Source organism: Pinus tabuliformis, chromosome Q, assembly GCF_031772625.1.
Source record: "Pinus tabuliformis cultivar Carrire ecotype Pingquan chromosome Q, CPIR1, whole genome shotgun sequence".
Classification (NCBI taxonomy): Eukaryota; Viridiplantae; Streptophyta; class Pinopsida; order Pinales; family Pinaceae; genus Pinus; species Pinus tabuliformis.
In genome coordinates this window covers 1,133,968,153-1,133,986,449 of record NC_142296.1, presented here as the reverse complement: position 1 = coordinate 1,133,986,449, position 18,297 = coordinate 1,133,968,153, and the positions used below count along the sequence as shown (strand labels likewise).

At 38.3% G+C, this 18,297-nt stretch overlaps 1 protein-coding gene across 1 annotated transcript in view; it reads left to right on the top strand.

The window, feature by feature from the left end:
- Positions 1-18,297, top strand: part of LOC149223542 (methionine aminopeptidase 1A-like) — a 212,673-nt gene that overhangs the window by 118,627 nt on the left and 75,749 nt on the right. The window contains exons 10-13 of the mRNA XM_089385870.1: positions 3,761-3,812; positions 4,005-4,046; positions 4,734-4,795; positions 4,909-5,007. Coding sequence (XP_089241996.1) covers positions 3,761-3,812; positions 4,005-4,046; positions 4,734-4,795; positions 4,909-5,007 — 255 coding nt within the window. The remainder of the gene's footprint in view (positions 1-3,760; positions 3,813-4,004; positions 4,047-4,733; positions 4,796-4,908; positions 5,008-18,297) is intronic.

The following is an 18,297-nucleotide window of genomic DNA, read 5'->3' as shown; positions in this document are numbered from 1 at the left end:
ATCCTATCAAGTCTTTTAGCAAGTCTATCAGCCCCTACTCTATTATTTCTCCATGTGGAGGATAGTTTAATAGGTCCCATATCTAGTAAACCCACATCTTTCCAATTTCATCAAAAACTAGTCTGACAAGGGATTTGGAAGGGAAACAAAGTCCCAAACTTGATTCTAAAGACAGAATTAGAGCATTTTGAAAAATTCCTCTTTCTTCCTGCAAGTAAACCCCTAGAATGACCTACAAAATCAATTGAGATAGCTAATACCCCAAAAGATTCCCCAATTCACCAGTAAATTTGGATCCCTCACTGATGGTTCCTTGAAGCAATATCCCTCATCCATAAGTCTTTCTAGTGTTTGTTTTTTTAAGGTGTTGCTAGCCCTTGAATATTCAAGGACATACAAATCTGGACCCACCCTCCTCAAGGGCTTGGTATACTCTAATGACCCCCCTAAATGAGTTATATTTTCATAACTTAATTTCCTTCTTTTATGCAAAATCATCATTTTATGCAAAATCAAAAGAGGGGAGTCATTTATAGGATTACCCTTTTCTTTAGAAGCTAATATTTTGTGAAGAGTATCCTCCTTGCCACCCGGACTTTACATGAACCCTCCATGCCTATTTATAGTAACACTTGCTTTGGAGGTGACAAGGGAGTCTCGACATTTGATTGCTCTACTTCATCAATCGCTTAAGGAACATCGCATGCTCCAGTTGTTGGCATATTCTCCCTCTTTTTCTGCCATATAGTTTTGCCCACTTCCTTGAGAATCATACTAGACCCACGACTTTTGAGCCTTCACTTTGATTCTTTAACCCACGTCTTCTCATTGAATTTTAACTCACAATCCAGAGCTAATTGGTCATAGTTATGGCACCTAGTGCAGTGAAAGCGCACACCAACATAATTGAAAACCTGAATATGAGTGAGAAGGCCCTTTCCTAATACAATCTCCTCAGCTAAGCCCTCATATATGTCCATATCCACCAACATTTGAGCTATCAACAATGCATTAGAGTCCAACAATCTCATATTAACTTGAGTAGATAACTGTAGAAGAACCTAAGGAATTATCGATGTCCTTAAAAACTTTAGATGTCTAGAAGTCTTAAGGAGAACAGGGAGTTTTACCCACATTGGATTAATATTGTTTTGTTTTAGCTTTGCATCGAAGATATGGCTCCTCCTTTTTGATAGATAAAGGTGAAGAACCCCACTTATAGTGGGCATTTAGAATCTTATCTGCATCCATTATAGATGGAAATATAAATTCTCCCAATCAATGTGCATTCACTTTTTCAATGAATCTTGCATATGACTCTATCATGGAATCTGTAATGTTCCTAAACAGGAATTTAAGTGATAAACCAATTAAACAAACAACGCAATAGTGGAAAATTAAAAACATTTAACAAACACCTATGAAACACTGTAATACTGGAACTGCTGAGCCATATATTATGAAATTTGAGAGCGTGAATACAATATATAAATGGAATAGTGCACTTGGGCTTGTCTCAAGGACAATCTGGACCAAACCCAGGTGGTAGAATAGTTGGAAAGATGGCTGTTTAGTTGCTGCTCTACTATGCTCTGCGTTGTCCTAGTAAATTGTTGACCTAGCAGATTTCGGCTTGCTGGAAAGTGCCCAAAAATTGCCCAGAAACTTATGCCCATCTAACCTTTAGACTCCTTGGACAAAACCCAGAAAAACCCAAAAAGGAATTTCTCTGATTTTGACTTTGGATTTTGGGCCTCTTGAGAGTTGCTCTCCTGCTACATCTGCTGACTTTCAACCTGCTGGAAAGTGCCCAAAAAGTGCCCAAAAAATTCTGCCATTTTAGCCTTAGACTTCTTGGACAAAACCTAAAAAAACCCATAAGGGAATTTCTCTGATTTTGACTTTGGATTTTCGGCTTCTTGGGAGTTGCTCTCTCGCTACATCTGCTGACTTTCGGCCTGCTGGAAAGTGCCCGAAAAGTGCCCGAAAATTCTGCCCTTTTAGCCCTTAGACTCCTTGGACAAAACCCAGAAAAACGCAGAAGGGAATTTCTCTGATTTTGAATTTGAATTTTCGACCTCTTGGGAGTTGCTCCATGTCTACTGCTGCCAAATTCGATTTGCAGGAAATAGCCTGCAAATCCACTTGAAAACACCCCTCAAATGCTGCTTTCCCCTGTACTATCTGATCCCTTGCTTACCGAATGGACCTTGGCTCTAATGGCTGCTCAATCAAGCCCCATGAATTTGCTGTTGGAGGCCACTACACAGTCTCTCTGCCCAGAAATGTATATTGCTGCGTGTACTGGCTAGTTGGCTGCAAAACACTGATAAAATACCCTCAGTCCTCCACCTTCCTTGCTCCCGAAAACTCCCAGCAAGTGAGGGACCTCTTAGCTGGCTAAATCAACCTCTGCGTATTTCTGGTTGCCCAAAAAACACGTAGTCCCTTCCTCTACATGGCTGGTTGAGCTGTGAACCACTGATGGAAAATCCAGCAATCACTGTGGAATAGCTTCCTTGGGGCAGGCACGGATGGTCCCTCGAAGTAGAGGTTGAATCTTCCTTGTGGAAGGCTTGTGGCTAAACAGCCAGTAGACTCGCTAAGCAGCAGAGCGTACAAGAGTGAGTTTGTTTGTCAAATATTCAAAATGAGAACAAAATGGGAGCTGATCTCTCTTTATAACTCCTTGGGCCCCCTTAGCCTCATGTGGGCCCCTCTATCCACCCATTCGATTTTCCCTCCAAGCATATCGAACGGCTAATTCGAATTCCTATGTGGGTGGCCCCCACATTCCAATAGCAGCTAAATAAATTCGATTTGGCCCCTAAGTCCCTAAGTCGAAAGTGTGGGGCCATCTTCCTTAGTAAAAAATGTGCAAAATTGTGTAGCAACACCCTGTTACTAATGTGTTTGAGAAGGGACATGACAAAATATCCCAAACTAAACACTGAGTGGATATATCTTCCACCTGATGCATTTTGACATAATGTCTGTGTCATGTGAACTAGTTTCACCTGGTTCTTTTTTTGCTTTGCACACCTCTTCCCACACTTGCTCAAAACCTCTCTATCAACTCCCCTCTTCTGAGCTACACCCACACCACCATATTTGAAAACTCACCTCCTGAATCTTGCACAGGGCTGCCTCCTACTTGCCAATCTCACATCAGCCAACACACGTTCTCCTGATCTTGAGGACCAACTTCACCACCTACCTATGGCAAGGAGCTGTAGACTAGATCTATCCTTAGAGGACTCACCTTTCACAGTACCCATAGGATGGAGCAAATGCCAATCTGAAAGGGTCTCTTGGACCTTCTAGATCGGGACAGGCTCATCATGACCTTTGTAAATTGCATTAAGGCATATTTACCACCCCAATAATGTCAAGCTGGAGGAATTGTACCATAGTCGATCTACTAACATTCACAACTTTGTCAGTGTCTTGAAACTCATGCCTCTTGCCTGACTTGCTCCTATCCCTCTGACATAACTGTCCTTTACCGTTGGATGTAATAGCTTGGCCACGTAGAGAAGATTTTGACTTTTACAAGTGGGTCGTCAGAGTAATCAAGTTCGTTATCATACGTTGTTAGAGCAGCCCTGGTATGACCTTCTTCCACTAGCAAAACCTGCAAAATTTTGGGTTATAGCAAGACGTTAAATATTCAAATTGTACAATTTCTAGTTCGTTAGTTGTCTTAACACATTTACCTGCTTCACTATACATCTTATTTAATTTACTATTGCTTTTGCAGGTGGATATCCATCCCCATTAAACTATCACTTCTTTCCAAAGTCTTGCTGCACGTGAGTATCAGATTTGGGTTGTTTGTGCTCTTATTCCCTTTCTTCTTTGTGCGTTGGGCTTTAGCTTTGTTGGATCATTGGATTTTGATGGTTGTTTCTCTTTCAGAAACTTTATGGTGATCTTGATTTTCTGTCTTACAATGTGTGTGTGATCTGATTTATTTCTTATAAAGTGTGCTGTTGGATGTGCAGATCTGTTAATGAGGTTATCTGCCATGGCATCCCAGATGCCAGGTACAGTTTTTAGAATGTATCCATGCTTGAATTGTGTATATGTTTTCATGTTTACATATTATTAGTGTTTTTATATGCACTTTTAGCTTGTGGTTGTGTGCTTTGCAAAGCTTCTGCTTTGTTAGTAATTATTGTGGAAAGAGTTCACTATATTTTGAGTCCAAATTTAGCGTAAAGGATAGTGTGTATGGGACTCAGGAGATGGACTCTAACTAGGAGGATAGAGGCAAGGGCTCAAATATAATTATGAAAAGGTATTTCCTAGGTTTAATAATTCAATTCCTACATAAGCATGGCCATGTGGAGGAAGTTTTTTATATCTCTGCCAACATGTCCTTGGTAGATGCCAACATTTAATAAAGTTTGTAAAGTCAGTTTCAGATGAGTATAGATTTTTTGACATGATTTTATTTTGTGAAAGCACTGTGGACTGCATATGCTCTTTATATGAGGAGATCATTTGATTCGTCATTTATTGCAGGTTTGCCTGCACATAGGCACATTTAGTGTGATACTTCACTAATGAAATGGTTACAAATTAGTTGGGTTTAATTGCCTATCGAGGGAGTATAAACTTAGAACCATATTTGACTACCTAATACTGAATAGTCAAAGGGTCTCTATAAAATATATGTACTTTTCACAGTTGTCAATTTGAGACATGCCATCTAATTTTATTGACTGTAGGAGATTGGAGGAAGGTGATATTGTGAATGTGGATGTAACTGTCTATTACAATGGTGTCCATGGTGAGATATTGCATCTTCTTGCATGCCTATATATGCTATTATATCCAAGTTAGATTTTGGCTTATGAATGTTGACAACATTCTTAAATCCATATCTTGTGAACTAATGTGCAGGCGATCTGAATGAGACTTTTTTCGTTGGAAAAGTTGATGATGCTTCTCAACATCTTGTTCGGTCTACATATGAGTGTTTGGAGAAAGCGATAGCTATAGGTATTTATCCATTAGCTCACTCTGTAATATTCACGAGGGACCCATATATATTAGAATGATGGCAGTTTGTTACTTATTATGTACTTTTGTAGTTTATTTCATGATTTCTTTATGGTAGGGCATTGTTATGACTAAAATATTTAATGATTTCTGACTTTGAAGTAGCCTTGGTATTGCCACATTGCTACTGTTGTTGGCTGTAATATCTAGACTGATTGATCTGCTTTGTTCACTTGTAGACATCAATGATATTTTCTTATCTGATCCATTAATCTGTTAGAACCATCAATATGTTTTGTGTGCCACCATGAAGAGAACAAGGACTATTATGTAGTTTTAGGGGTCTCTGTGTTATAGTTAGATGGACTGTGAATGACTTTTGTGTCATTATTTTCTGAGACATACAAAAATAGGAGGTCTTCTCTTCTCTTTGTCTGAGCCCTTTAGTGAATTTCAAATTCCTTTGTTGTCCTTTTTGTTCTTTAATCATAAACTGTGAAACGATTTTATTGATGAGGGCTGTTGTCTTGTAGGTTGCAGACTGCCAAGAATCAAATATAGACGTGAACACAGGAAAGGAAATAAAATTATATTAATGTCCACAAATGATCAAAATAGGTCGATGTGATTCAAAAGAGCAGGGAGTAATGGAAACAATAGGAATGTGTAATGAATCTCCTAATCAACCATTCAAACAGAATGTACACAAGATATTGGGTAACCAGGGAACGTTGAAGTAGGCAATATAAGATGGAACCCAAGGAAAGAAACCATGGAAAATAAATTTCAAAACAGTTGTGTAGAAATAGGAAAATAGAACAAACAGCTTCCTCTAACAAGGTGGGGAGGCCCAAGCTTCAATGTGCCCCAACGTTGGAACAAAGGGAGCATGTGGACCCTATGCAAAGTTTCTTCTTCCATATGGCATTGTGAGGGTGAATATCACAAAATGGAACCGAGCAAAATACATATCAAAACCAAAAATCATAAATATTGACGCTGTAAATGTCCTCTAAAGACCAAAAATAATCACACTATAGTCTACCATCAAATCCGACTACATAATCATCTAAATCTAGATCCTCTACATTCTTTGCATGGGTATGTTTGACATCGTGACTTGATGATCTTGAAGGTCCAACACCAATGTCCATACTTTGTGGCAGCTGAATTATTGCAAATCTTCTAGAATAAGCCCATCAATGATTGGGTTAAATCCTCTGGGATAGCTGCAAGGATTCTGTTTTTAGTTTTAGATTTAGATTTTTTAGAGGGATGGGAATGAACTGATATGAAACTGGTCAGATTGATCGATTTTCATCTGTTCTCAACAAAGCCGGTGCAAACTAGTTTGAATCATTGGTTTACGTGGAAACCTACAAACCTAAATCACTTGACACATCCCCCGTGGTGGCTCGTATCCTTCGTGTTGGACACGATACGATGATGAAACCTGCCCAACACGAATCTGACTCGTGTCCGAGATGGGGCACGTGCCAAAATCGTGTCCCAATTTTTTGAGACGTGTCCTCAAAAAAGGGACCATGCACATTGCGAAAAGCTGGTTTTGGGTCGATTTTGCTCATTGTTGTTTGCTGTTTTGGAGCTGTAGGAGTGTGTGAGCAACTAACAAAGGAGGAAGATGAGTTTTGGAGGAGATTCAAGGTGCAGGTAAGTGGATTTCCCTTCCAATTTTTTTAGTTTTGCTACAACAGTCTGCCAATTCGTTTTTGTTTACATGCACAACCTTACAACAATCCATTTTTCTTTATATTCACAACAATCATGGCTCAATGGAGGGCAGCATGAAAGGGGCAAAAGAAGGGGAGGATTACCTCTATTGATAATGCCCCCTCTTTCAATTTCATTAGGGTCTGCCAGTATTCCATCTGTTGGAAGTGGGGCTGCAACAATAGCTTCAAATGTTGAGAGAAACATCATTTTAGCAAGACAGCAGGCTCAAGAACTGAAATATCCCTTGTAGAAGTATGCTACAAGACATTGAGGGCTAGGGAGCAAGTTAAATAGAGGAGGCGATGTTCTTTGGACACACAAGTCTTTCAACCATCAATTCAAGGGCACCTTTTTTTGTGTGAAAGGGCATTTGTTGGGCACATATTGTGGAATTGGAGTATGTATAAGAGTGAGTTCATGTAATAGGAAAGAACTAGAAAGAGAGGCCAATGTTGGTCTGGAAATGGTGGTTGCAACATCTAAGAAAAACAAGAATGAGGATCCTCTTTCATTTTTGAGGAAAAACAATTATCCATTTGGGAGTTCTAGTGGGAGTGCAAGTCAAGCGGCAAAAATGAGGGCACTTGATCCAATGGACAAGATATTTTAGCAAGAGAGGCGAGAAGAGATTGATCTTACCGTTGCTTTTTTTTCCTATCTCAACTTCATATCATTTAATATTGCACGATCACCTTTATTTATTGAGATGCGTCAAGCTCTAGCTTAAGGGGCTTCACTGCGGTATGTGCCTCTTGGTTTAGAGAAGCTTCGAATCACATTGTTGGTTAAGGCAAAGGAGGTGGATAAAATGTTGGAGGTATGCTACAAGACATTGAGGGCTAGGGAGCAAGTTAAAAGAGGAGGCGATGTTCTTTGGACACACAACTCTTGCAACCATCAATTCAAGAGCACCTATTTTTGTGTGAAAGGGCATTTGTTGAGCACATATTGTGGAATTGGAGTATGTATAAGAGTGAGTTCATGTAATAGGAAAGAACTAGAAAGAGAGGCCAATGTTGGTCTGGCAATGGTGGCTGCAACATCTAAGAAAAACAAGAATGAGGATCCCCTTGCATTCTTGAGGAAAAACAATTATCCATTTGGGAGTTCTAGTGGGAGTGCAGGTCAAGCGACAAAAATGAGGGCACTTGATCCAATGGACAAGATATTTTAGCAAGAGAGGCAAGGAGATTGATCTTACCATTGCCTTTTTTTTCCTATCTCAACTTCATATCATTTAATATTGCACGATCACCTTTATTTATTCAGATGCGTTAAGCTCTAGCTTAAGGGGCTTCACTGGGGTATGTGCTTCTTGGTTTAGAGAAGCGTAGAACCACATTGTTGGTCAAGGCAAAGGAGGTGGATAAAGTGCTTGAGCCTATTAAATCAACATGGCCAACATCTGGGGTTAGTATTCTTTCTGATGGATGGACAAATGCAACATGGCACTGTTATGAATATAGTTCATAAGAAGTGACATAAATAAAATTAATGTAAATATTAAATAATCAAATATTAGTTATGTTAAATAGTCATTAAGTTAAGTGAAAAGGAATATCTAAAAGACATGCCCAGTCACGAAAGGACACCTGCTTAAGTATATATAGGCGGGTCCTCATTGTAAACAGTCATTACTTATACATTTTATATTAATAAATTATTATTATTAAATACCGCTTGTGTATTTTTATATGGGTTTGGGCAATAGTGTTGAGTAGGCATTGACCAAATTGGAGATTAATGAGCCAGTGATAGCGCCTGCCACTTTTGATGATGGTGATACTCTTGAGGGGTCATCCTCCACACCAGCGTATGCAGAGATTACATCGGATACAAAGGAGGAGGATGCAAAAGAGAGCAGTGGTGGTAGTGATGCTGTTTTTGATGTTGATGAGTTATAGCCTATGAGATTATTCCATCCCGATCTATGGTTCTAGTACATTAAACTACCATGTTTAATATTTGCTCTTTGCCATTTGCATTCTCACTTAGTATCTATGACTTAGTGAGTTACAACTCAGTATCTATGTAATACATTTTGATTTTGATGACTTAATAAGAAAACTACAGTTTATGGTTAATTTCTTGTGTTTGTCAATTTATTGTCATTGATGTAGTAGTAAGTACTAGTTGTATCATTGATGAATCATGATTGTATGCATAATGTATGATTGAATTTGTATCATCATCATGTACATGTTTTAGTTTCTAAAATGAATGTGGATATATATATATAATGTGTCGGCTGTGTCATGTTTCAGGGGATCGCTGTGTCATGTATTGGATACTCGTATTTTTGTGTCCTTCGTGTCCCCGTGTTAGGTGAATTAGCTACAAATTGATTGGAACTGGCCTATTACATTGAGTTTGATAACATAGGGTTAGTCTAAGAGATTACCTATAATGTCTTGACTCTCACCTAGTTTCTTCTAACATCCAAGGTTCAATGGCTCTGAGAGGAGGAGAGAAACTTAGTATGCACTCCTTCATGTGAGATTTGTGTTTAAAGAAGGAAGGAACAAAGATCTACCCCACATAGATAAAAAAAGTTAAAGAGTGAGCTTGCCTATGATCTATTTTGTAGGTGCATTTACTCTAATTAATGCACCACACTATGCAGTTATTGTACTCTTTACTTGTGGTCCTAGTGGCCATTACAATTATTTATTATTCACTTGTCGTGGGTTATTATAACCAACATTGGTGGGTAGTGTGTAGGTTTGTGGTCCCTTGTTTTATGGGTTTGGTTGAGACTAATCTCAATTACACTCCTTTATATTTAACACTTTTCTTTAGTTGTAAATGATCGTATGAGATTTTCTTATTTCTTTTATTGGTATCAAGAATATTTGCCAAATTTCATGTTTTGGGTTGTTCATGTGTTCATTGTGTGTTTTAATTTCCTCATAAACCTAGCACATGACAATCCGTTGACCTAGCAGATTATATATCTACTGAATGAATTGCACAACCAGATTCTTAACTTAAATCAACAAAAGCAAAAACATAACCAATCTCACAAAAAATTGAAACAACAGATTCTGCCCTATCATATTAGTTCATCATAAATTGATTTAGAACCTACTTGAGCTCCCATCCTTGGATAATGGTCCAATTGAGAAAATACAAATACAACAACTGTACTTGATCCCGCTGATCAAGCCTTGGCTAATTTGGATCCCCTTGCTGCCCCCCTTTCCTTGGGCCCAACACACTAAAGTATTAAACCCCTCTTTGAGATGCCACTCTCAATCTTGTGTTGTTATGTGGTGTGTCTTCTCCTTTCCCTTGCCTTGCTTTCGTAACATTTTGTCGACCTAAATCCCTAACCTTAATCTCCAAAGAAATTGACGGTTGAGATTAGATCTCATTTCACTTGAGATCAAGGGTTGAGATTAAAACATAATGGCTAAAGTATTTTACTTTATTTTTTTTAATGTTTCTTTAGCTCAATAATCCAACACAATAATTATGTTCGTTTTCTAAGTTAGACTTAGGCTAAGTTAAAAATGCAACTTGCTCACATTAGAGCAAGTGTCCAAGGATGTTAGGATATTCCGACACAGGAAATAATTAAGTACAACTTGGTCTAGTGTATAGTTAGGTAAAGTGTGTTTCTTTAGTATGTACTTTTTGTAACTTACAATCTGACGGTCAAGATATGTTCTAGAGATGAAGTGATTCGGCGGTTCATTCTCTCCTCGGTATTACCGACACTTGATCCGTGGCTTAATACCTGATTGGTCCATGATCTCTATTTAAAGAGCATGGAGGGTCATTTGTTAGGTGACCATTCATGAGAGAAGCTTATGTAAATTTTCTTTCAATAAAGTGCTTGAAGTGGCCGCGTTGGCTCAGGCTGTGGTCTGTTTTCCTCTTTTGAGGGTTTTAACCACGTCAAGAATACTGTGTACCGATCTGTGATCTGTTTGTGAGTAGTTTCCTTTAGTGTTCTATCTAAGGAACTTACGCTGTAAATTCCTACGAAGGAGACTTTGGGCGACTTCTGCATGTCTAGACACTTAGGCCTATGTAGAAGTACCCACCTGAGCTACAAACATCAACAGTGTGAATATTGGAGGCTCTCCTTCCCTAATAGTTGTAGCCATTCTAAACTGTTGCATGGTATTGAAGCTATGGGATTGGGTTTGCCGACTCTGCCCAACCATGACTGCTTGTGTTGAAGTTCTTTGTGGAGATCAAATTATTTTGACCCATCTTATGGGGACATGAAGAGTTGTTGATTGCTGAATTTTGTTTTGAAAAAAACAAAATTCAGGTTTGGTATTTTGCATATTATTTCAGGTTTGGTATTTTGCACATTTGATCTTATGCATATTATTGTTTGTTTTAGATCAAGGGTTTCAAAGCAAACTAGGGTTTTCTGCCATTGAGTTGTTACAATATTTTTTTGCCCTATATTCTATGCATCTTTTCTTTAGGGATGAAAATTTTCAATGTTTTTTTAGCTATCTGTTTAAGCTAAAACAGTGATTTTTTCTATGTCGTTTTCCTAATTTTCTCTTTGATGAATTTTGATGTTGTTTTGTTGTTACATGATCTATATATAGACAAAGATTCAAATTTTGCAAGAAACTTGAACATTTACAAACTATTGATATATCTTGATTCATACATGATAGAAATTCAAGCATACAACTAGTTACTAGTTATAGATCAATGTTGATCAATTGACAATCATACAATTAGACCCATAAATTATAGTTTTGTCATTGATGTGGGTGGCATCTCAACTCGATCATCATCATAAATAAGAGCATTCTTTAATTTCTCTTAAATCAATACTTTTTCCTCAATAATATCCTCCTTTGGATTGTTGTTGCAACTTTTCTAGACTTTATCAATCTTTGACTCCTCACAGTAATGAGACACCAATCACATGTTGTAATGCACATCAACGAAGCTTTTGACCGGTTCACATTCGATTTGTGTATTTTGACATTATGGATGAAACTGTAGGTGCTCCAATCCCTTTGTACGAAAGAAATTCTCACCACCAATGAGAGCGATTTCCCTACCAAATGTTGTAGCTGTTGGGCAACATACCATCCAAGAGAAGTTGGCTTCCCTTGATCTCTATAGGTATGGTTGGTCCCAAAGGCACCATTGTTATTGTTTCAGTGGTTTGGTTGGCTCTTTATGGTATCACACTCCTCATTAGGGACCGATTTGTCTAATGCATGCATATAACTAGCTTGAACCTTTGGATATTGGTGTGGTTTTCTCTTCACCCCACTACTAGGTGTTGGTGGTGAAAGACATGATATATGATAGTATTTTAGTGTAAGCACATATGCTAAGGTATGTAGTTGAATATGTAGTATTTCCTATTGTTTTTCCACCTCTATATGAATATGATTATACAATTTCACATCTCCATGCTGAAAAATATCCTTAATATTGCCTAGCATGGTGTCCATTTGCTCATACACCTCCCCAATGTTTGATTGATCTAAATATGCAAATCAAATCATGTTATAAATTGGTTTGGGGAATTGCAAAAAATACCTAATCTATGAACAAAAATGATTGTCAAGAATAGTCTCCTTTGCTACATTAGCACCATTTCTATTAGTGCGGAAGTCATCCCATGCATCACACATCAACATAACACCCAAAGCTTGTCTCATCCTCAATGGGCACGTAAAGGTGAGGAAATAACTACCAAATCTAGTCTTTGTAAAATTAAGTAGTTGCAACCTATAGTGTCATCAAAGTAATTGACCCTTATATTCTAGGTGACAAATTTGATCAGTTTCTCCTCTCTTATACAAGTCATTACTCTATCCATATTCTTATGCTTGACAATATCATGCATCAAAAGGTTCAATGTCTGCACTAAACACTAAGACCAAAGGACGTGTGGATGAATGTACTCAATGATTTTTCCTACTCCCTTACAATTTGCTACATTACCAATGATTACTTGAATCACATTAGAATGGCCAACATTATTAATGGTTTTTAGTAGGACATCTAAAATGGTTTGAGTAGATGAAATGAATGATGATGAGTGTTGTGTTTGCAAGAAACACTGCACCATTAGTAGAAATGCCAAGGACCTTGAGCAAATGTTGGTTTTGTAACGTTTGTCCAACTGTTAGATACAATGAGTACTTCATAGAGTGCCCACTAATTTGTAAACCATGCTAGAGCTCTTTGAATATTTGTCGCCATTGCCTAGTAACACAGTTCTAGTTTTTTTCATAATTTGGGCCCTTGTATCCATTGGAGGCTTTGTTGATGGCCTAAGTCACTTGTCATGGAAAAACATTGAATGTACAACACAAGCATAAAGAGGCCACACCACTTGTACATCTACATCATTCCTACCACAATATTAAGGAAATCTACTATTGTTCTTCTAGATCGACCCCTTGCATGACCTAAGGTTCTAGTAGCATGAAGGGATGTAGTTGTGTTGCCACCACATCTACGTGATGCTTTTTCATACATGGGGCCCTTGTATCCTTTGAAGGCTTTGTTGATGCCCTAAACCACATATCATGGCAAAACATTGAATGTTACACCACAAGCATAATGAGGTTACACCACTTGTACATCTACATCATCCCTACCACAATATTAAGGAAATTTGTTATTGTTCTTCTAAATCCATCCCTTGCATGACCTAAGGTTTAAGTAGCACGAGGGGATGTAGATGTGTTTCTAGCAGATCTAGGTGATGCAACAGTTCAAAGCTTTTGTTTTTTACTGTACATTCTTTGTGTAGCTTCCTCTATGTTGATGTATTTTGTCTTTCTTCCTTTGATACCTTAGGGTGAATTGAGATCTTAATGACCCCCTTTATACTCATCACATTCTTCAATTCCCCTCAAAGTTGCCACCTCACATGCGTATATGAATTGGGTATAAGGTTTTTCTTGATGACAATCATGATGACATAAAAATTTAATTGTTTTTATCCCTTCGTCAAGTTTTTTCACAAACCTCCACAAGGGTGATAATGAAGTTTTTCCACCTTCATCCCCTCCCAACCTTTCTTCATCTTCATATAATGGGTCACTTTGAGTAGGACCACTATCTTCTTCTTCCGTCTCATATCTATTCCCATCAAGACCATGAGAATAAAAAATGGAGCCATAAACCACAAGATCATTTTCCTAAAGTCTTACATCAATAACTTGTAATCAAATGAGGGAGAAGAAGGAATGAGAAAGGGTAGGAGAACTGGGGAAATCCACAAACAAACAATACGAGGATATGCAAAAATCTATAAAGAATGGGATTTAGACTTACCCCTTTAGCTCTCTATCTATTTCAACTGTAGGTGGCAAGCTTTGTTATTTCCTTGAAACTCTCACAAATCTACCTTCCTCTAAACCTTGCAAGAAGACCAAGTTACCCACTCTAAGCTCAAGAAAACGAAGATGAAAGTAATGAGGAAAAGAGTGAAGAAGAAGCTCTTATGTTTCTCTTTTCAGTTTCTCCTAAGCCTTAAACCTCCCTTAGGTCCCCCTTGAATAAAATGGTAAAAAAAATATTTTTCCTAGTCCATGAGAGTGTCTAGGTGCCTCAGGGAGTGTTTAGGGAGCATCACCCTCCCCATAGTGGCAGGGAGTGACCTAAGGAGCTTCAAAGCATTCTCCCTCAACGCTATTGCTTAGAACATGGTTTGAAGGTGGGAGTGGTTCTCGCGAAGATGCTTGTGGTAACATTGGTCTCAACTAGCCAAGGCTTGCGAATTATTCACTAAATGGACAAGTAGAGGTTTCTGTTACCGACCCAAGGAGGTGACCCCTAGGAGAACTTTTCTCCTATTCTATTTAGCTTGGCAACCAACAACCATATGTGATCTATATATAACTAGCCTTAAAGACCCTCCATATGTGATCTGGTTACTACTTTATGACATCTAGCTTGCTTATCAAATGACAACGAGGTATCCATTATAAGGTATGTTAACCATGCTTGTAATCAAGTGCTTTCATTTAATGTTTAAGAGCATATTATTATGCGTCACATATTGAATTGGATGATTGAGCACTTTTTGTTGTATCCATGTTCTTGTGCTTCACTTTGGCAGTTATCCTTTGCCCCTAGTCCAGTGTGACCACCTTTGACAACTTTCTTTCCATTGTCCAGGAAGGGCACACCTATGAGGCACTGATTGATGTTGCGTGGCCATGGTGATCCATACTTATCACTTTCCATCTTCCCTTGGTTGCATGTTTCAATCTTTGGGTTGATTGTTATCTATCATCAGTATTGGTTCCCTGATTTCCTCATTCTTGAGTAGGGGCCCAAAAACTTTTCCCTAAGAGGTTGATGTAGCAGAAAGAAAAGAAAAAGGATGAGCCATAATGATAAAATGGAAAATATTGGCTGGAATAATTGCATGGAAAAAAGCCAAGCTTGAGCTCTACCCTCCTCATTATCTCTCAACTACTTCTAGGCAAATGCATGAGCAAAGCCAAAATAAAACTAACTTTGATATCATCTTTGAAGGGTAATTCATGCATAAATAAAGCTTGTAGCCCAAGCTATGCAATGAAAAGAAAATCATTAAAGAAAAAGGCACTTAAGAGGGATGGTAAAAATAGGTTGAGAAAAGGGGTAACTTAGGTCCCACAATTGCTCTTCCTTCACATTATAGTGCTAAAAAATGATAGTATTTCATAACAGGCATATAATGGTGGCATCCTCCATGAAGTAGACCCCCACCATACTGTTGAGAAATCTAGGGTAGCTAGATTAGGTGATTTCTCTTGCTTTGATAACTGCTTGTGATGTATTTTTACTTAACTTGATTAGCTTCCTCTTACACTTGATTATTATTATTAGTGTTGTTTATCATCAAACAACTACCAAACAATAAAATCAAAGAGAAAATAGGTCACAAGATGTAGGCGGTTAGCCAGGGCCAAAACCACTCCAATTGAGAGGAAAACCCACAAGAATTCTTCTCTTCTTATAGAATTTCAATTGATGAATTCCAAGACCTATGACCCTTGACCAAGACCCTCCAAGATCAAGTCAAACCTTGATTCCATCAACTTCGGCAATTTCGACTTGCCCAACAGATTCTTCTGGATATTCAACTTGCCCAACACATTCTTTTGCAACTTCTATATGCCTAGCAAACTCTTCTGCAATTTCGACCTGCCCAGCAAATTCTTCTGCAACTTCGACCTGCCCAACAAATTCTTTTGTCCAACAAATTCTTCTTCCCAGCAAATGGAGAAACCCTAACATGAGAGGGAGAGAGGCCCAAAAACTTCGATCTAGTTCTTCTCCTTCCTTTTTTCCCTTCCTCCAGCTTCTATCTTGAGAAGATTGAACTTGCTTGAGTGAGAGTGTGTCTTCCAAATGAGGCTGAGGTCTTCTTTATATAGGCTTCACATAGGGTCGAATTGCTTCCTTTAGGCCGACTAGAAGTTTCCTTAGGCTGACTTGAACTTTGTGCCATGACGAGGTCTTGGAGGGTCTTTTGACTTGATTATGACTCAATAAATTTTTCTTTACAATATGTAACATGCCCAAATGGGTCATTCATACATGACAATGACTCAATGACTTTATAACAAACCTAGAAGCACTCAATGGGTGCTTTACCTATAAAATAAATTCTCTTGAGCATGAAACCCATGCCTCAAGACTTACAATAATAAATTTATTTTCTTTTCATTAAATACATAAAATCATAATTACACATGTCATTATGAAGACCGAACCTAGTTACATATTTCAACACATACCATCGTTCACTTGCACTTGCTAATTTATGGGTTGAGTCAGGAACTGTTCCTCCCATATTTAAGCATGGTAACTTGTTTACGATCTCTAAGCGAGAAAGACATTTGAAGGTGATGCTTGTGTGAAGTTCACTTGTGGCTTTTGCATTAAATATGGTCCACTATGATACTTTTATGGTTTCTTTATCTGTGATGATTATCTCACTTGATTTTGAGGGTATATTTCAGATTTCTTCTCTCATGTATAGTTGTTATCTCTTGAGGGATTAATTGAGACTTATCCAACACATCGAAGAGCATGTTTGACGACCAACCCCACTTGTTGACCCTTTAGGGCACCATAGTTAGGATGTTGACCATTTTGAGAAGAGTGTTGAGTTTGGGATTGATATAGCATTGATGATGACCACTCTTCTCCCTCTAGAGGCTAAACTACTGTTCATTGAAGCTAGGATGTTGCCAAGAAAGATAATGTACCGTAGAGACCACAGTGTTGAATTTTTTGTAGCTATGGTTGGTATTCAAGTTGGCCCTAAAAAGAAAATGAAAAGAAGAAAATTTAAAAGTTAAAATTGAATTTATTTTGCCTCCAAAAGTCAAGTTGACTCCTCCAAAAGGTCAAGTCTATCCAACATGTAGACACACCAATTCAGGCTCATTTTTATGACTATATATACCCTAGTTTTAAAAACCGGTTTAGTAGAAACGAAAATTGGTCAAAACGATCGGTTAGCTTCCTAAGATATCAAACTGGTCCATTAAATCCGATTGGTCGGTTGGTCAGGATCAACTGGGTACCAAATCAGCTGATTTTGGTACCAAACTGGCCAGTTTAGCGGGTTTGGTATTGACCGACCGATTTTTGTAAAATACCAGTCAGTTAGGAAGCCACATGGTTGGGCATGTTCATGGGACTCCCAGGTGGTTTTTTTAGCAAACCATGGTAGGTTCCCTTCTAAACCTGCCCCCCTAAGCTTATAAAAAGATGCCTATGCTCCTATTTGCCTCACACATTTGATTTCTAGTGTTTGTGTGCATATGAGAGCTTGGACATTTCTACAATAACATTGAGTTAGTAGCAACAACAACATGTTTGGAGGTTCTTTGTGATCTTGAAGTTGGAGGTGTTGATCCCAATGCAAATCTGGTAGTTGAACCAAGCATTGAAGGATGCGAATCAACAAGACCAAGCATGGCACATGGTGACTCATGAAGGAAGCAATAGTCGTGCAGCTCGACGAACTCATGCTTCTAGTTCTGCTAGGCCTAGTGTTGTTGCTCATGCTACTACTAGTACTGTTGTTGAGGTTGGAGAGGAGTTTAAGGAGTCCTCAAACTCTGAGCTATACGATGTTTATGTAGCTCCCGTTGATGATCCCATGTGTAGTAGTGATGATGAGTTTGATGAGGATTGATATAGCATTGATGATGACCACCTCTTCTCCCTTTAGAGGCTAAAACATTGCTCAGTGAAGCTATGATGTTGCCAAGAAAGATAATGTACCATAGAGACCATAGTGTTGAATTTATTGTAGCTATGGTTGGTATTCAAGTTGGCCCTAAAAAGAAAATGAAAAGAAGAAAAATTAAAATTTAAAATTGAATTTATTTTGCCTCCAAAAAATCAAGTTGACTCCTCCAAAAGGTCAAGTCTGCCCAACATGTAGACACACCAATTCAGGCTCATTTTTATGACTATATATACCCTAGTTTTAAAAACCGGTTCGGTAGAAACGAAAATTGGTCAAAACGATCGGTTAACTCCCTAAGATATCAAACTGGTCCATAAAATCCGATTGGTCGGTTGGTCAGGATC